Raw genomic sequence first — 21,564 nt, forward strand, 5'->3', positions numbered from 1 at the left:
AATGCTGTCTGAGTATCAGATTGAATGTTATGATTGAAGTAGCCTTTTGGATATTGGTTTCCGCGCATTCCAAGATGGCGTACACCTCTGCTTGAAATATGGAGGTAAAGCTCTCCAGGTTTGTGCTGGATTTAAATCTGGGGCGTTCTCCATAGACCCCACAGCCAACCTCATTAAGTAGGTAGTCACGTAGTAATGCCAAGTGCGCTCATCATCATCAGTCAACGTCAGAATTTAATAATTATTAAGGTATACTCCTGCCATACATAGGACAATCCCTTCTTCCACTACGATAGCCTGGTACCAAACATTGTATAATGCGTCCTATCTCATTTTCTCCCACGTTAAATTTTATGAATTAATGTGTCTGTCTCTGTGATTTGTCTCGCTTTTTCGTTTCATCGACTTTCAAATCACAATGCTAAAAAAGTTTGCCCACAATGTAAAATCAACTGTTTTCTTACTTAGTTTGCCAATGTAGTACCAGAATGCCATGTAGCGGTTTTCCTTCCCAACAAATAAAACTACTATAAAATTTCGTAGGTAAATATTTTAATCACTGCATTTACACACTGTCATACAATATTTACACTATCAAATTGTAGATACTTATCAACAAAATTGTGCTTCCGTTTCTTACCATAAACATACAATCAAAACATAAATTATTATAATTACCTATCATGGAACACTAAATAAATTAAATAATATTAAAAACATTCAATAATTATTAGGTATTAGGTCGTGTCTTTTAAATAGATCAATAAATATTATGCATTTTACATAGCTTTGTACTTTCTATGTTGTCTACATTACAAACATTTTACCATCGTTATTTTGGGTATGTTCCGATATGCACTGCGACCACTGTACAGTGTGACGTCAATTTTGTACACTGTGAAGCCCGTTCGTTTATAGCCAGTTACACTGGTTACTATTTAAAACGGAACGCAATCCCGCATACTGTCAGCCGCATTTTTTTAACGCAAGATTCAAATGAGTGTATTAAATTTTTCTAGTTTATTAAAGAAAACTGTTGTTGGAGTACTGTCAAATTAAAAATATTTTAATTAAGACTTTAGGCACTCAAGTAGTTTTGACTGATCACGTGATCAAAGTACTGCGAGTAACTTACCTCGAAAACGCCAGTGCTCACAGTAGAATATGGCGGCGATTTATGACGTCATATATTTTCCTGCGGCAGTCCATAACGGAACGAATTTTTCTACAGTGATAGCACTGTGCAGTGCTCGCAGTGAATATCGGATCATACCCTTTATGAAATTCACGAATACTTTTAATATAATTGTTTTACACTAGATAAGGATCGATATTACCTACTGTTAAGGTATGTACCCAGTAATAACTATTGGAAGTCATCAACCATATCGTAGCTAATATATTACACAGATTATAAAATAATCTGATATCATTCGATAAATGTTAATCGAATACTATTAATCTAAATAAAGATCATTCAATATTCGGACTCCCTCTCGACAAGAAATCGGAAAATACATAAATTCGACTACAATATTTTACAATTTACTAGACTAGAACAATATAAATGACTTGAGAAGACTAGAATAAGTTGTATAACGTTAAGTTAAAAATAATTAAACGAATAAATTAAAAACAATCATTGCACTAAAATAATACATCTAACTTAAGGAATGTATAATCTTAGATGATTTATACGTCTAGATGGAGCATCTTGCTGCTAGGCAACGCATAACAACAGGCCAGGTTAATTACGTTAGTGTGAGTGACGCCTTACACTCGCGATACGTATGTCACTTTGTTTTAGTGTGCGCGAATTGTTGAAAATAGAGGTTAAGGCGCTTGGTATCGCGAAATGATCATCTTTGAGGGCCTGCAATGAGTTAGCTGGAAGATTTAAAAAAATATATGTTTGGGATTGATATATAATCTCCAATCCGACGGTTAAAAAATTTTGCAAATAGTACAAACGGCCGTGTGCGAGCGATGGGAGGTAGTATGCCGCTGACTTTCACACGAATTATACTTGCTTGTGATTGGTGTGCACGCGTGAATCGAGATACCTAACTCCGCCCAAACGTTGAAGGTCGTTGGCCTGATTTGGCGCCTTATCGTTTGCCATTATTTTTTTCGACGTGTTCACAGCTGTCGCATATCTAGACGTGTAAATTATCCTAAGTGTATTATAATATTTAGAATGAACACGCTTTCGAGATAAATATTGCACAAAATAAATAATAAAAGTGACATAAATAAAATTTGAATCATTCTAATAAATAAAATTAATCTAATACAATTATAAAGTTTTACAATTTTAGTATCTACATTCAATGTAATAGTTTGTTGTGCTTTTGCATTCGTTTCTCAAATTTACTGTCGGGAACACAGATAAAAAATATGTATATATAGTCCATATTTGGCCATCTATTAATTTATACTGGTTAGTTTGTTGAATAGTAGGTATAATTTAAACTTTTATAATTTACTCATAATTACTACGCCCTAATAAGTGTAATATTATGATCTAAACTTTAAAGCTACATGGTAAGTACAAACGACCCCTTGTTGAGAAACGAAGACTTAAAGCTTTTACGAAATAGGAATATAGGCCATTTCACAGGCGGATGTTAAGTAATCACTGAAACAGTAACACATACAGCTCCTCCCATGCCATTTAAAAAAAAATATTATTATCACTGCATGAAATACATCAGCAAAAGGGTTTATATCTTGCTACCAAAGTTACATAAGCACATGTTTGTTACAGAAAACTTAATATGAAAGTCAGGCTAGCTACACAATTAACATCTTGACTGTTGCTTCTCATTATATTCTTGATAATGTAATGTATGTTCATAGGCACATAAGTGAATTTGCCAGAAACTGTCATACCCATAATGTTAACACCAGGAACAGACATAAACTGATGATGCCTACTACTCGGCTAAGTCGAGTTAGTAAGTCTTTTGTGGGGCGATGTATATGATTTTACAACAAGATCCCAGAAAATGTTTAAAACAAAAGTATTACGTTATTCAAAAGAATTGTTTAAAAAACGTTTGTGTGGTAAAGGTTACTGTAACATAAATGACTTTCTTAATGATACCACAGATTGGGAATGGAGTGACCGCCCTCAGGCTATTAAATAATAGGTTTAATTGTACAAAATTACTTTGTAAACATATTTATTCGATGAAAAAAAAGCCCGCTGAGTTTGTTGCGCCCATTCTTCTCAGGTCTGAGGCATTCATTTTGGAATGGGTGGTAGTTTTTTGACTTTCAATAAGTGATGTCACATCCTATTTTGAATAAATATATTTGAGTTTGAATTGCATAATAGATCGACTTCTATATTTTAAAGATAGCGCAGCTATACTACTGTAAAATTTATTTCATTAATGGCGCTTTTGATATTTTTATATGTCAGGATATAAAAATGCTAATAAACAAAAATGGATCACATTTTCTAAAATATATGAAGTTTAAAAATGTTGGATGGTTTTACCATGATCGTCTGGTCGCAAAACTGGTTTTACTGAATTTATTATTAGTTTTCGAAGTGCCATTGATCGTTCCCAAATGAAATTGCATAACGAAGGTTAGCTCGTTGGTTTACCTCATCTTTTTGTATCCTTAATTAACCACAGATGTTGTACAAATTGAAGATCTTACAGTATGTTTGTTAATTATCATAATTAACACACATTTGGATGAATATACAGGGATATCACCATATATAGAGCGGGCTTTTTCTTGCGAAAGATACAGATAAAATTACTGTACAGCTAGGTAATGCTACGGGAGTAAGAAAACTTTTTGCTATCTTTAGTATAACCTTAAGACAGGTGGTCGAATCATATCCCTCGGAAGCATTCAAGGAAAAAATTCAAATCTGTAAAACGTGTTTCAAAATTAACAAACGTAATTAATTTAATAGTTTGAATAATAAATTTTTATAAAGCGAATTTTCGAAAGAACATAGAACCTCATGCCCAAGTAAGATATTAACAACAGCGATTATAAGCATGAAATGCCTTTGTATGATAAAAGCCACAGGGGGCAATTAATACTGCTAAGATTTAATTAAAAAAAAACCTAATTTAACTCAAATTACTATCTAAAAAAGAATGTTAGGTTTTTCTTATTAATATTGTATGATTGACTTTACTAAAACATAGACTGTTTTGTTTCCAAAAAAAAATAGAGTAACCCTACGTAAATTGCAATTATGTAAACTAACTAAACATTGAAGCCATTGTTGGTTTGCACTACTTTGCTGTTCAAAAGAGCATGCCTATGCTATCAAATTCTGAAAGAAGGGGAGCGAACGACTAGTTCGACTAATAAAGAAGCGCGTAGCTAGTTGACAGCTGACAGTTGAGAGATGACAGCTGCTAAGGGGTCCCGACAGCCGAGCACTGGCTGTCAAGATCTGAATGCTAATTTAGGCGCGAAAACAGGAATTATTGAGCAAACGAGAATTTGACGAAGGAGGAGCTAATATATGTCACTTGATTCCATATGTGATGTTTGCTAAAATAATAATTGGTTGCATTTCTTTCATCATAATATAGACTAATTACTCATAATTAATTATTATGGTAGTTCTATCCATGTAGATAGATGGTAGTCTCAGGCTGAATTATATTTCACTTGAGTATTTTAGATAAATTATAAAAAATGTTTTTATTTTTATATGAATCGAAATTGCTAAATTATATTTCGAGTATAGTTTTATATAATATACTATGGATTGCTATTACTACTATGTTAATATTATTACGACATTTTATATTACATTTTTTACAAATTATGAAATATAGAGATGCTATTATGGTGTGAAACAACACTGTCACTTTCTACTTTGGACAGGAGTTTTGTTTTTTTATGACAGCAACATTCACTCTCATGTTATTTGATACCAATCACTTTACGTAGAAAACGGAACATATCTCGTACAATAACCTCACATATTATATATATATCTCTCTATCGAGCGATTTAGTTTTGACTAGTAGATATTTGACTTTAAAAGATACGTCTACGATCTAACAGTAATGGTAACAGTTGAGATACTAATCAATGCGCATTACCAGCGAGGTCAATTGGAGACTCGTCGGGGCTCATGTCATGTTCGTGGCCATGCCCAAGTTCATGACCGTGTTCGTGGTCACGATCTAATTCAGCTTCATGGTCATGTTTTAATTCACGGTCATGGTCTAACTCATGATCGTGATCGTGGTCTAACTCATGATCGTGGTCTAACTCATGATCGTGGTCTAACTCATGTTCGCGATCATGACCTAATTCATGATGGCGCAACCGATGATCGTGTTCATGCCCTAGTTTGTGGTCGTGGTCGAGGTCACAGTCGTGATCGTGGTCACGCTCCGTGACCAGACCCAGTAGCTAGGAGTCAGCCACAACAGCCTCGCGCTCCGGCTTCACTTGTTGCTGCTGTAATCATCAATAATATTTTTGGTTAATTGCATGATTAAAATTCCATAATATATGTCCTAAAATAAAAATAGTAAATAAGGGACGAGACGAGAAGGACGTTCAGCTGATGGTAATTGATACGCCCTGCCCATTACTAGGCACTACAATTGCGCTAGCCACCTTGAGACATAAGATGTTAAGTCTCATTTGCCCATTTATTTCACTAGCCGTAGCGTACCCATAATCTAGCCCGAATCCTGAGCAAAGGAGCCTCCCACTTGTAACTTAACTTTATTTCTGTACTACCTGGTGCCCGCAGCGTCACCTGCGTTTAATGCAGCAAAAAAATATATATGCCTGCATCTTCGTGACAATATATAGCCTTCATGTTGTCACAACCTCTAATCAATATTGCAAATTTGAATTAAATTTATTCAGTGATTCGCCCACCGCCGGACCGCACCATTGTATCGCGCACTGGGTTGGTCAACGTTGTTACTATTAAAAATATTTGTCCAAATGATGTAGCGTGAATGACAAAGTTTATCTATTTGAAATAACAGAAGCAATAAAAGTGAAATTTTGATATAAGAATGAATTTGAAATCACCCTATGTGCATTAAAATAAATTACTAATTTTTATTGTATTTATCGTTCAATACTTGGGGATAACGGCTCACACATAAGTTGAGGAAGATATATCCGCCGAATTTTATCAAGGTCATGTATTAAATTTTACGGTTCAATCTAATTTGTTGGCGCAGAGATACACGCGTGATCGCAGTATCGACCTAAATTGATAGTACTACCGACTATAAAAATTTATACCAAAAAAAACCACGATCCATGTGCTACTTGTATGATTTCGTCATATATGGCGAACCGTTTGTGACTTGACGAATGCTTGGTAGTATACCTACACTCTCACTCTCACCACAATCTCACTGTTCACATGAATAGAGCTATTTATTCTGCCAGTATAGGAGCGCTACTTACCATCGCCTTGCTGAGGGCGGTGGCGTCCTTGAGACTCAGCACCTGCAGCACCTGTGCCTCACCGCTGCTACCTTGCACCATCACCTGGGCCACACCACCGCTCATCGAGATCGCCTCCAGCGTCTCGCCGTTCTGTTCCACCTAACCGCGCACACAATCATTAATTAACATTAGACGTTGATATATTAAAAAGGAGCATATATGGGGCCATCCTTAAATTACGCCACACGAATTTCGTCCCCGGTCCGTGTCACAATTGTGACAGGGTTGTCACAATTGTGATGTACCCTACCCAGTGTGATGTCACACGTTAAGAATTTATGAAATTATTGTTACTTCCATTTATATTCTTTTTCAATAAAATCAAACAACGGCATGAAAATTGACAATACATAAATATTTGCAAGTTTAGTAAGTACCTATGAAGTTTAAATTTAGTGTTGTAATACTTAGATAAAAATATGAAATAAAAAAAAAATTATGTCACATTACACCGTCCAAAAGCAACTAACGCAAACGCCATATTTATTTTCAATTTCTGATAATATTTTTAGATAAAATAAGGAACCAGGTACACTGATTTCGGTAGACCGGACTCATTTTTTTGAAAATAGGCCCTCAAACAAATGTAAGGATATTTACAGCATTGCTTTAGAGGGGGCTTTTCAAAGATTTAATTATTGTTACTTTGGATAACTTATTAATAAGACTTCTCTTAAGGTTACAAGACCAGAGAGGAGAACCTTGTCGTAATGAAGTCTGTGTGACTTCAGCAGGTACTGTAATTGGATAATTTCGGACCCAACGTCACTATGACGTCACCAAGATGGAAACCGCACCCCATTCCATCGCGCGGGTGTTATTTAATATTTTATCCAGGATATATGGACGTAATACCAGAAAAACGTTCCAAACCACAATCATGTCGAAATTGAGTTAAGAACACAAAACTGGTCACGTGATTCATATCAATGGACTGACAAAAAATGGCAACCCTATTGCCACTCTTTAAATGACACTACCACACTACACACCCACATTGTATGGATTACACTAACATTTATTTAACTTTAAACACGAATTCCTTAAAAATTTGATGCTTTTGGATTGGAACGTTCTTCAGGAACTACTATATATGGTATAGCAATTAATTAATTATTATAATATTTAGCTAAAAAATAATGCAAAAAAAAAATACACACCTTAATGCGTGCTCCAAACAGCCAAACCAAACGATCACACACAATAAAACACTAAACTATGCAATCAAATCTTTATTGCGAATAAATTAAAAAGCTGACAACGCACTTTGAGCATTGTGAATAAAATCTAGAGATGGACAATGGGCAGGTAAACTGTCAATATAAATGATGGGCAAACACTGATCTGTATAAAAACCACTGGACAGGCTGTTCTATATGTTTGACAGCAATTCATTTGTGCCTATTTGAAGCGCCACTCGCGAGCGTCCAGAAAACTAGTTTTGACGTATAATGCAAATGGCAGCGAGAGAAGCATATATTACACTGAAGTATATTTGCACATTGAATTAATTTCGGTCGTTTTCCGTGTTATTTATACTTCAGGAATCAACTTAATAAAGTACACAATTTTTTTGTAAATAGTTTTCCTATCGACGTTTGTTTAGCCGAGGTTGTCAATACTGGCTTTAGTACCGCAGACTCTCGCTACATCGCCAACAGCGCCAAAATGGCGATATCGAACAGGCACAAAAGCACTTTGACAGCCGCCAGTCCAGTGGTATATAGTAGAGGTCAGTGTGGGCCAAGGTAAGGCGATTTATATTTTAACCTTCCAAAATCGGTATGTTCCATATGTCACTAGATTTTTCAGATACACCAAAATTGGAAGTTAGTTAATATCAACAAGATCACGTGATCCAGTACCATTTCAAATTACTCTATTCACAGGATGACAAGCGCACACAAACAAAAAATATATATCTACTTAACACGAAATAAACTTTTAATAATAGTTAAAACAAGCGGCACTCACTGGCAATAAATACTATTCAATACTCCAAGGTCACATAATACTCACAGCCAGAGTCAACACAAATTATTTGCATTCCCAGTTTTATTTAAAATATCAATTAAAACTTGACTTATATACCTACGTAATAAAACTATTATTTTCTTGTATCGACTGACAGTAAGAGTGTTGTCCTTTGCATCAGTTCTTTAAATTTTAAAAGTTGGTATCAGATACACATTATTTACAATTTTAGTAGCGCTGTAGAACATGTTTGAATCAAGAGTTGAGTTCATACAATGATATAACAACTTCAGGTGGGCGATACAAACCGTATATAGTTACAAAATCGAAAATCCGCTAACTGAATCGTTCGAAATCTAACATATCTGATATTCTAATATTAGCGTACCACACACACCATAGACAATCAGCATACTAACTCGCTGCACGAGCGATATAAACCGTCCGAGGTTAATAGGTACGTAAGGTATCAAGGTAGCAAGCATTGTTTTACTTGCATAATCATATTAATAGAAATAATTTGAACCTTATCCCTAATAATTTTAAGAACTAATTTTATGTAAACGTAATGTTGTGAATTATTTTATCTACACCCATGCTTTAAATACTCTATTAAAAATTCTAAAACAGTTAGCTTATTGCCAACAGTTAACCCCAATATCCTAATAACCATTGCATCATCCAAACGAGTGATGTAAAGAAGTTCAGTACAACATTACAACACTCGTTTGGATGATGTTATGGTTACTAGGACTGGCTGTTTTGATGTTAGCAGTAAGCTGTTTCAGAATATTTTATAGCGGATTCATATTATGGGTGTAGATAAAGTCTTGTATGCAACTGTTGATAATTAGGTATTACAACACTTGCTGCTATGATGCTATTGTCAAAAATAAACCCACATTTGTGTTTTAATACGCCTTATTACACAACAGTTGCATAAATAACTAATACTGATAGTATTTTATTTAATCTTATGCTTGTTATAAATCGTATTCTTTCAACTTTAAAGTTTAGTTTAGTGTATCAAAATTTGAGCATATATGCGTACGCGATATTATAATATCAGATATTGATACTCGAAATCTGATTTAGATACGATTCTCAGAAAAAGCGATATGACCCAGCCCTAATAACAACTAAACATCATTGCGTGATGTCTATAATGACAGCATTTGTCGCCCTTTTAGGCACTGTCACATGTCGCGGTGACTGTTGAACAAAAACTGACATTGGACGTGGTACAAAATCAAAACATTTTTTTTTATTTATCTTGTTTGCTTTCAAACAACATTTTTACAGCTTCTAAGCTTCATAAGTTGTGTTTACAAGAACGCTTCTAATAAAAGTATTGTGTTAACCTCTTGGCGAGTTTCATGGTCTGACACACACACAACATAACACAAAAAATAATAAATTAAAAGAAATGGATTCATGTGCAATTGGCAAATTGGCCAAACAATATTTTTACTGATATACTTATAGGAATTATTTTTTAATTTATCACACTAATAATAATATATACTATTGAATAAGAGTTATGTTTGTTTTATGACAATAAGGGACGAGACGAGTAGGACGCTCAGCTGATACTACATACAGCTCAGGTAATTGATACGCCCTGCCCATTAAATGCATTGCCGATCAGGATTCTTGAAAAACCCAAAAATTCTGAACGATACTACAATTGCGCTCGTCACCTTGAGATACAAGATGTTAAGTCTCATTTGCCCATTAATTTCACTAGATACGGCGCCCTTTAGACCGAAACACAGTAATGCTTACACATTACTGCTTCACGGCAGAAATAAGCGCCGTTGTGGTACCCATAATGTAAAGGAGCCTCCCACTGGTATACTGTAAGTTGAACGAAGTGGAATCAAGCAAATCCTTATGTACGTAAGGGCTGGTATGTGATTCCTCACAAAACAAAATGCAATGATGATCCGGTGGCTATTGTGATGTCGACATTTGATTGCTCGTCATTAAAATAAATATTTTTTTATTCTGTGTAGGCATTGGCCTACTATTGAGTGACGTCATACTGTGATAACACGACGCGGAGAACACTATTTAATAAGTTTGCATTAAATAATAATGACTCCATTTCTTTTTTAAACATAACAATAAAATCTGGCTTCAACAATGATTAATCATAAAAATATTGATGTACTGACAGCAACTCGATTAGATATTAAGTACTGAATTTGTATTGTAAAAGATCGATAGTAAGCAGAAATCCGTATTTAATGGAATAATACAAAGAGTTTAAATAAAACAAATTTTCCTTTCCAAGAAAAAAATTTTCTGATTTAGAAGATTTCAAAAGCTTCAAGAAACCTCAGTTATTTGATAGTAATTTAACAGACAAATGGCTCCTTTAACACAGTCCTGAAAGGAGAGCCTCCTTTTCAGACGGACAATGAAGTGATACTGTATGGATTCATCTTTCCTTTTAGAGGTAACACTGCCAGTACATCAACATAACTACACAAGAGCAAACTCATGCATAAAAAAAAGCACAAAATCATAACATTTGTCCAAACATCTGTTGATACTATTACAATTAAAACAATCTTCACTTTAGCAATAGATTAAAACATGCACTGTTTGCCAAACATAACAATAATATCTACAAAATTAAAACTCTAATCAACCTTGCCTCTACATACAGACAGTTAATTTCTATTTTGTACAATGAGCTCTATTTCGCAAAGCGTATTAAAAAAACATTTTAATAAAATATTTAAATATTATCATGAATATGTTTACACCTAATAGTGATGTGATAATTATAAATAGTTTTTATGGCAATATGTTTATGTAAAATTTAAAGATTAACTGGTTAAACCTTTGTAATTTACTGGAAAATATGTATATAAGATGTTAAAAAAAATCCTGTACTATATTGATTTCAAGAAGTGAGAACCAATAAATGATTGATTTTCTGGAAATAAAACAAATTATAAACGTACCCAATTATAAAAGTTGGGACACCTGCGGCCATTTTAATTTTTCCCCGCCCACACACCCATTTCATTCATGTACACTGCGAAGGGCGTGCGGACGGCAGCAAAAACTAAAGTTTTGTATTAATAATAAACATCGCCTCATTCGATTTGAGCCGCCGTGCCGCGCAGATGATGCTATACGCCATTGGACAGAGGGCAGGGCGGCGATGAGCTTAGTTTACTAGTAGAATAAATAAGTCAGGGGTTCTCAAGGTTTTTGAAAATATTTAATATGAAATGTTCTTTTTATCAAAGTATTTAATCTAAGCGGTTTTGATTTTTCATTTAATCCGCATCCAACTTCATATTTTTTAACATAGTGTGTCTCCATTAAAACTTTAAATTTTCGTATTTGTTTCAGGAATGTTTGCGGAAATTACATAAGCTAAATATAAATCAAAGCTATATAACCAAGGGTATTGAACAATGACTTTTTATACATATAGACAAATCACGGCGTGTAAAAACAAAATATCGAACATACCACAAAAAACACAATAATAAACTTCGAATTTTCTTGGTCAATAAGCAGCAATGTATTTTTTTTGTTGCTTTGTGAATTGATTCTTTCTACCCTCGGTTAACAATCTACTATTTCTGTTCAGCTTCGATTCGGACAGTGACAGTTGGCACAGGACTTAGGAGAAAAGTGTGCTTCGGATATCAGACTGCGGATGATATGTCGTTATATATGTATAGAACATCATTGGTGTTGAACAATAATACTCAGGTATTTCCTATTAGGTATTCAAATTGTAGCAAAATAAAATATAAGACCTTAGATCATTTATACGCCTAGATAGACTATGACAGCTGCCAAAATGTCGTAACAAATTGTGTTTAGAACTAACCTCTATTTTGAGCAATTCACGCACACTAACACAAAGTGTCATACAAATCGGGAGTGTAATCGGCTTGTCACGCACACTCTTTGTTTTTATTATGAAAATAAGGGACGAGACGAGCAGCACGTTCAGACGATCGATGCTAACTGATACGCCCTACCCATTACAATGCAGTGCCACTCAGGATTCTTGAAAAACCCAATAACTCTGAGTGGCACTACAATTGAGCTCGTCACCTTGAGACATAAGATATTTTGATCGAAACAGTATGTTAACACATTACTGCTTCACAGCAGAAATAGGCGCGATTTTTGGTACCCACAATCTAGCCGGCTTCCTGAAAAGTAAACTAATATTCCTGGCCTGTTTTAATCGGTTGTCTAACAGCAACTCTTATCTAGACGTATAAATATTCTAAGCGTACAACATAAAACAAAATATAATAATGTGCTTTAGGTAACAAGTGCTGGCATTCTAATTCGACACAAACAAAGCGAGATCACAATATATAAAAACAATTTAACTATATCGGTATATATGTGTGTGACTGTGTGTGTACAAATTAATAATTAATGTATTACATTATGGCACGTAATTCCACGTTTTTCCGTGTAAATTTATTTTAACTCTGCATGACTAGAAAATCGTACATAATCTTTGGTGAAATAATACTAAATTTTTATTATGTGAATACAAATATAACAACAATATATTCATGATATAAAATATCAACGAAATACTTTAATAATCTATTAATAGCTTTCTTTTTTTAAAATACACTTTTAACTGTAACTGTTTATCTTTGGTGTAATAAATTTATTTGGTTTTTTATATAATTATCTGTTACATAAATGTATATTTACAATGATATTACTATAAAATTTTACATACTTTTAATTAATCCAAATTTCTAATTGTAAGATTGGAAACTGCACCTCTAGACTTAACTCTTCTGTCACATGTACATTATGTTCGAAACACTTGGTCGTTTTATTAGTAAATGCGATCTAAAGTTAATCCGAATTTAAAACTTTTTCGGCCTTACAAATAAACTAGGTATAAAGTTAGTCACTGTTCAGGCATTATCTTTAAATAAATTTAAATATTTTATTAAAAATTGGCTCTGTCGTAAATTACTCCACAGCTGAATATCTGAGTGATCGGACAGCGTGGGACTAAATTATGATTATTTGATAGCGATAGAAATGACTACACAATATTGTAGATTTTTATTGAAAACAGCGCAAAAAAAAATGCTGGGAGAGTTTCTTGCGCCGCTTTTTCTCTCTCAGAGCGCCATTTGTTTCCGAAGCGGTTTAAGTATCTAGTATATTAGAATAGACATCAAAAAGAATTCTAAAGGAATCAATTTTGAGAAAATAAATGCCTTTTATACCAGGAATATGCAAAATGTTGACTAAATCGCTGACAACACCATAAACCTTAGATAACCTTAAATATTAGCGTAATAGACAAATTTAATATGTTCACGTCTGCTAGTTTTACAGATGTGTTAGTGATTTAGTGAAGTGTGTAGTATTTTGCTAGGTCAATTCCTATAACAAATATTGATAAACGACGTCATATTCACGTCTCCAATACTTTACTATCTAACTAAGAAAATAGAGTGTTTACTGCGTATATAAAACTAGCTGACCCGGCAAACGTTGTTTTGCCATATAAAGTATAATTCACGCGATAGTTTTATAAGTAATAAAATATTGCCTATATTATAGCCTGTACATCATTTTGTTCTATTGTCAATAGTTTTTGCAGCGCACGCAAAAATAGGTTTTCGATTTTACACCTTGTGTTACAAAATAGCAATTTTATTACGGATCCCTAATTTTGAAAAAAAAACATAAGCCTATAGCCTTCCTCGATAAATGGACTACCCAACACTGAAAGAATCATTCAAATCGGACCAGTAGTACCAGAGATTAGCGCGTTCAAACAAACAAACAAACACTGCAGCTTTATAATATTAGTATAGATATAGTATTTTAGTGCATATGTTCTATGAAAATAAATATCACGAAAGTAGTATTGAAGAATCATTAATCTAACCTGTGAAATGTTACTTTTTTTGGATAGTTGCTATATGTAACAAACACAATCATGCCATTATTTTAAAACACAGAACAATAACGGTAAAAACACTACAATTAAAACGCGGTCCAATTTGACAGGAGACTAATGGACACTAAATTGTTTCAAAATGGTTTCATGGTCTTCATTTATTTCGTTTCTTTCTCACACCTAGGTTTTTATGTAAGGATAGTTATCTCACATTCACACAGGCTTTATCTATTATTTGGTCGATACAAGGATAATAATTCTGAAGTTTTCCGAATGTTAAGTAGCCTTGCAAATAAACGCGGGAAACGTTATGCTTTAATGAACCAATGAAATATAATGTATATTTGTAAACATTTTGCATATTACACAAATAAAATTTGAAAAACAGTATTTTATGAACGATGCGGGACTCGAACCCACGACTTTCCGTGCGGGTGCTCTAACCAACTGAGCATTTTGCATATTTTTGGTTTATTGTAAGGCATAACTTTATACCAAGTTTCTTTGTAAGGCAGTTTGTTTACCTTTGTCACTACAGAATTACATGACAGGGTAAGTAATTTTAAACTTGGAGTAACTTTACATTGCGTTTATTAATAAGACAGGGTATGTTTGGGTGTTAATTCTGGAAATGCAATATCGAATCCCGCAATATAAATTTGGATATTTTTTTATTAAAATAAGGGACGAGACGAGCAGGACGTTCAGCTGGTGGTAATTTTTACGCCCTGCCGCTCAGGATTCATGAAAAAACCAAAAACTTCTGAGCGGCACTACAATTGCGCTCGTCACCTTGAGACATAAGAAGTCTCATTTGCCCAGTAAATTCACTAGCTACGGCGCCCTTCAGGCCGAAACACAGTAATGTTTACACATTACCGGTTCACTGGGATATTCCCAGAAGTGAGGCCTGAGGGAGATCATTTTAATGACCCTATGTGTTTGTTAGTGATGTGGTGTGGTGTGTATGTGTGTCTGTTATTCGACTTCGATCTTAAAGTGGTGTCGATGTGAGACCTGCACGAGCGGCGCCATACACACGCCGTCCTGCTGCTGCATGGACGCCACCATGGACTGGTAGACGGACGCCGACACCGGCACCGTGATCACACCAGACACCGACACTGGGTAACCTGTAACCGACAGCAACTTGTATTCAAACTCATATCCTACTAATATAATAGTTATTTGTTCAACAAGCGAGCAAACTTATTTTTTGCTGACTTTAAATCATGAATTGGCGAAACAATCTAGAATTGATTCTAATATAGACTATTGAGGTAGTGAGTGATTTAAAGGCACGAGACAAAAAAAAAATTTGCTCTCGTGTGAAACATACAACTTTTCACTTCGACTAGCGAGAAAAGTGTTATAGGTAGTAAGAGAAACAATTAAGATATGTTTATTATAAATATCAATACTAGTATTATTTTTAAATATTAATAAGTCTTTAAAAGGCAATAGTAACATTTATAAATCTAAATTTCGATAAGTAACATATAAATTTTTGTGACAATGAGATAATACTCTAGGCTAAAATGAGTTTCGGAACGCATTGTTAATTTTTTTAACGCGGAGTGATTCCCGGATGTATGGTCACTTGGGCTTCAATATTTAAGTCACTTTTTGCTGCGAGTTCTCACGTAGCAATAGCGCCATTATCGTGCTGGAGAGGAGAAAAATAATCTTCTCTGACTTGGCGTGCGTCTGTGCAGAATGGGATGTCACTAGGTATTCGAAACGTTGTTAGAGAGTAAGTTGACACAGCGCACGGCATACATGCTTATTTGCTCAAACCGAATATTTACCACGTTTTTTGTTATTTTGAGATAATACCTTTAGTTACGAATGCAACGGACAACTACTAATATTTATATAAAAGGGTCTGCTGTCAGTACATAAATAATAATAAAATTTTAACTTTTACGCAAAAATGTAATGTAATACCACAGTTACTATTACACGCGTTGCAATCCTTTAACGACTTTTTTAATCAAATAATTTTATTCAAAATAGGATATAACATCACATATTGAAAGTAAAAAACTACCATCCATACCAAAACGAATGCCTCAAGACCTGAGAAGAACGGGCGCAACACACTCAGCGAGCTTTTTTGTTTTCATCGAAAAAATATGTTTACAAAGTAATATTGTACAATTAAACTTATTATTTAATAGCCTGAGGGCGGTCACTCCACTCCAAAATCATTAAAAAAGTTTTTTAACAATTCTTTTGAATAACGTATTATTTAAAACGTTGTTAGGGCTAAGTTTGAACACAATAGTTCAATTCTGGACGCGGTGTTTCTAGGACCCAATTAGGACAAGGAATATAGCCACCCTCTCCAAATAATAATAATATGGGTTAGTTATTACAAACCGTCTATTTCAAGGTTATTTTTTGATAATAACTACAATAAATTCTCATATAAAACATTTTATTGAGATAAAACCTTTAGCTACGAATGCAACGGACAACTACTAGTATTTATATAAGAGGATAGTGTTAGTAAATTTTTCCAAAAACCATCTGTCTACAGCAAATACCACCTCCGAGGCAAGAAATGGCGCAAAACTTTATAATGACAACTATTACGATTACTATCTTGACTCATTTCGATCGCAGTTACCGTGATTGTGATCTGGAAACGTTAACTAAAATAATAATAAAAATTTACGCTAAAATCTAATGTAAAAACACGCTATATATATATATATGTATATAAGTGATCAGACAGCCTGGGACTAGATAATGATTATTTTATAGCAATAACAGTACAATATTGTATATTTTATTTAAAAGTGCGCGAAAAAAGAATGCCGCGAGAGTTTCTTGCGATATTTATTCACTCTCAGAGCGCCATTTGTTTCCGAAGCGGTAGTAGTGTTTGAACTGATATTAAAAAGAATTCTAAAGGAATCAATTTTGAGAAAATTAATGGCTTTTGAGAAATAAATTTCTCGAATTGCGACCACGTTCCGGAATACGGTGTAATGACCAGATGGCATGATGGACCGACGATCTGGTCAAGATCTCAGAAGTAGGTTGGATGAGAGCAGCGCAGGACAAATCGTTATGGCGATCTTTGGGGGAGGCCTTTGACCAGTAGTGGAAGTCTTCCGGCTGAAATGGAATGGATATGCCGTTTAATACGCACCATGTCCATCCTCGGTGGTGAGTATGATCTGCGTGTCCGGAGGCAGCTGCCCGTCCACTGTGTTGAGCTCCACGACGGCGCCATCGGTGCCATCCATGCTCATGCTGCTCACCACGGCGCCACCTTCCGCGCTCTGAATCTGAATCAACAATATCTCTTTCATTAATTTCTCGTATGAAAATAAGGGACGAGACGAGCACCACGTTGAGCTGACTGCCCATTGCAATGCAGTGCCGCTAAGGATTCTTCAAAAACCTAAAAATTCTGAGCGGCAAGTCTTAAGTCTTATTTGGCCTGTAATTTCACAGGCTACGGCACTTTTCAGACCGAAACACAATAATGTTTACACATTACTGCTTCACGGCTTTAATAGGCGCCCATGTGGTACCCTTCCACTACAACTACAAGTGTTATATTGACCGATATTTCCGCTTGTCATCCCACCCATCACTCGTAAAATATATTTGATCTGTTAATCAATATTGATCCCCATTGTACATATCTTAATATACAGGGTGTCCCAAAGTTATGGGACATGAAGGGAAAGTACCTTAAATATCGAAGATAGGCTATTTTACTGAAAGAAGACTTTATGTTATTTTTAAAAGTTTGTAATTCTGCATTCAAAGATTTTATAAAAATTACTTGCCTTGTCTGGGAATCGAACCAACTTATATGTAAAAAAAATACCACTACTTTTATGATGCCAATCGAAAGAATGGCCAATAACTAATAACTCTTCTTAAGTAACATAGTATTTTAAAAGAAAGGAACAACGTAATATGATTGTTTTCCTACTTGGATTGGTACGAATGGACCGATTAGATGGCCGGCCAGATCCCCGGACCATCAGATTTCTTCTTTTAGGGAAATGTGAAAGATATGCTATACAAGAAGCGATACGAGAACGTGGGCGAGTTACAAACAGAATTGTGCCATATCATATCGAGTATTCACCATAAAATGATAAGAAAATCAATCAACAGGCAGCGGACTCATTAAAAGATTGGCGATTTGCGTAAGACAAGAGAGATCACATTTAGAGCATTTAATTAATTAATTTACAAAAAAAATACCCACTTAATTGACTACTTTCTTTTAAAGTACTATGTTACTTAAGAAGAGTTACATAGAGTCACATAAAGAAAAATAACATAAAATCTTCTTTCAGTAAAATAGCCTATCTTTGATATTTAAGGTACTTTCCCTTCATGTCCCATAACTTTGGGACAGCCTGTATTCAAATTACGTGACACGTTGTTTGTCCGCGATGGACTCCTAAACTAATGAACGTATTTAAATGTGGATTACTTCATGGAGTGCAGTTTAGTCGAAATTGAGAGATAGGATACTTTTTATTTCGATTTGGGACCCATAATAATTTTTATTTCCAATATTTGTTTTGTATGGACATATTTTCTGTGAGAGATTTTATTGACACACGGTTTGACAGTTCTGCCGTGAAACAATTTCATTATAACAACAGGGAGCATATTTTACGAAATAAGTCTTGATGTCATGAAATATTATTGACAAATACATAAAAAATAGTATTTTATATATTGTGTACAGCACAGCGTCTGTCGGGTCAGCTAATATCCCCCTTATTCATAATAGTCTGCTAACTTAAAGCATTGCTAATTCTCACTCTGTCTTCGTCTATTGACCTAAGTCAGAATGAGAAAAAACACTCCTTAGCGGCTGTTTAAAGTTAGCGGACCATTATAAATAAGGGGGTGTATATATATAAAAATTAAAATAGCTTGCCAGCGCCATTTTAATTTTTAACACTATTCTTTCTATAACTTTAAAATTAAAGCGAAGCGAGATAGCTATATTAGCCTGCTTTAATAATTAATGTTTATTTCAGATACACATCCATATTGCATGATTTTACAAAGTCACAATTACAATCCGTCAAATTACTTAAGAATTACAACTATTTAATAATATTACGATATTCATTTGAATTAAAAACAAAACCTGAAGCGTTTTTTAAAACTACTGATAATATAACTATTGATTTCATTGAAAATGTCACATCCGCCATCTTGTATCTCGAAATAGATGATTGTTCTTATTTGAAATACACGAAATCGATAATTGCCACTTGTAGACATGTTCGTGGGATGACTGTAGGGGAAGAGTTTCTTGGCAGAGGTGAAAGTTCAACGGACAAAGTTTAAAAACAAATATTTCCAAAAAAAAATTAATAGTGTTGTTTAAAAATATAAAAAGGCATAGAAGGCATCTATTTCCTCAAAATTGATTCCTTTACAATTCTTTTTGATGTCATTTCTAATATACTAGATACTATTACATAACGAAGTTCCTTATGGGGCGTTCCCCATAAGGAACTTGGTTTCAAAAATACAGTCGAATTGAGAACCTCGTCCATTTTTAAAGTCGGTTAAAAAATAACATGACAAACCTATTGCTTATCAACAAGGCTTACTTTGTAGTTTGAAGGCTCCGTTTCTGTTCGCATTTATGTAAGACAATATAGTATAGCCGAGTGGTTAGCGATCCTACCTACTAAGCTAGAGGTCCCGGGTTCGAATCCCGGTAGGTGCAAGCATTTATATGATGAATATGGATGTTTGTTTCCGAGTCATGGATGTTTAAATGTATTTATGTATGTTTAAGTAAGTATATTGTATCAAATATATCGTTGTCTTGTAACCCATAACACAGGCTATATATGCTTAACTTGGCAAGATAATTTGTGTAAAAAGTGTGTCAATATTATTATTATTATTATACCTGAAGAGTTTAACTTACAACTTGCGCGGTGGTTCCATCGGGCAGCGTGATGATGGGACTGTTGGGGTCTACCTGTATGAACGACACGCTGCCGTCTGGGTTGGTGATGGTTTGCAGCACTGCTGGCGCGTACTGTGACATCTGGAGACCAGTATTATTAGTAAGTAACAGAATTGGCTTCAAAGAAACTGGGCGTCATTAATAGAGCACGGCAATACTTCAAACCGGCCCACATTCTAGCGCTGTACAAAGCGCAGGTCCGGCCATGAAGTATTGCTGTCATCACTGGTCTGGCGCACCCCAGTATCAGCTCGATCCATTTGACCGCGTGCAACGCAGAGCAGCTCGAATTGTCGGGGACCCAGTACTCTGTGAACGGCTGGATCACTTGGCGTTGCGTAGAGATGTCGCTTCATTGTGTGTCTTCTACCGCATTTATCACGGGGAGTGTTCCGAAGAGCTGTTTAACCTAATTCCTGCCGCCGAATTCCACCTTCGCACGACACGCCACAAGTTAGGATATCATCCTCACCATCTGGATGTGTGGCGGTCCTCCACAGTGCGGTTTACAAGGAGCTTTCTTCCACGTACTACAAAGCTTGTGCGGTGTTTCCGGGACGATACGACATGGGTACCTTCAAAAAAAGCGCGTACACCTTCCTTAAAGGCCGGCAACGCTCCTGTGATTCCTCTGGTGTTGCAACAGGTGACCCGTACGCTCGTTTGTCGTCCTATTTCATAAAAAAAAATATATCACTGGAAATAAAAAAGTGGCGTAACAAAGCAAAAATCCTTAAAAGTATTTATTCCTCCTGCTATTCTACGTTTGGAGAAAGAACGATTTTGTAAAAATCTTGCAAAGATGGCTTTGACAATTAATTATTAAATAACGAATACGGCTCTATGGGCTTGGACCCTTTGCCTGTCCTAATAATGGACCAAGAAACCAAAAAAAAAAAGACGCAAACGTCAGAAAATTTTAGCAACCAACTTCACCCTGGTACTTTTGTGTTACAGTGATGCGCGCGCATCTTAATAATTAAATTTCACTCTCATAACTCGCCTAAAGAAGTATAACTTCAAAATATTCCGCGATTAAGAAAAAAGACGTGTGGCACTCGGGGACTGCCGCGATGAAGCTATTGCATAGCATTTTTTATCAACGTATGCAATTATAATTATTTATTTATTTTATTTAGGCAGTATTTTTTTTTAATAAAATTAATTTTAATAAAAGCAAACGGGAACTGAGTAA

General features: G+C 34.9%; 1 protein-coding gene and 1 long non-coding RNA gene across 6 annotated transcripts in view; one reads left to right on the forward strand and one right to left on the reverse strand.

The window, feature by feature from the left end:
• The window catches only part of LOC126968782 (uncharacterized), a 559,194-nt gene that overhangs the window by 366,700 nt on the left and 170,930 nt on the right, over positions 1-21,564 (forward strand). The gene's annotated exons all lie outside the window — the stretch shown is intronic.
• Positions 533-21,564, reverse strand: part of LOC126968695 (DNA-binding protein Ewg) — a 40,047-nt gene continuing 19,015 nt past the window's right edge. For all 5 annotated transcript variants that reach the window (XM_050813758.1, XM_050813760.1, XM_050813759.1 and 2 more), the window contains 5 exons: positions 20,328-20,450; positions 17,547-17,685; positions 15,404-15,519; positions 6,436-6,576; positions 533-5,457 (listed from right to left, as the gene is read on the reverse strand). In XM_050813758.1, the coding sequence (XP_050669715.1) occupies positions 5,410-5,457; positions 6,436-6,576; positions 15,404-15,519; positions 17,547-17,685; positions 20,328-20,450 (567 nt within the window). In that variant the 3' untranslated portion in view covers positions 533-5,409. The remainder of the gene's footprint in view (positions 5,458-6,435; positions 6,577-15,403; positions 15,520-17,546; positions 17,686-20,327; positions 20,451-21,564) is intronic.

This window comes from Leptidea sinapis, chromosome 16, assembly GCF_905404315.1.
Source record: "Leptidea sinapis chromosome 16, ilLepSina1.1, whole genome shotgun sequence".
Lineage (NCBI taxonomy): Eukaryota > Metazoa > Arthropoda > Insecta > Lepidoptera > Pieridae > Leptidea > Leptidea sinapis.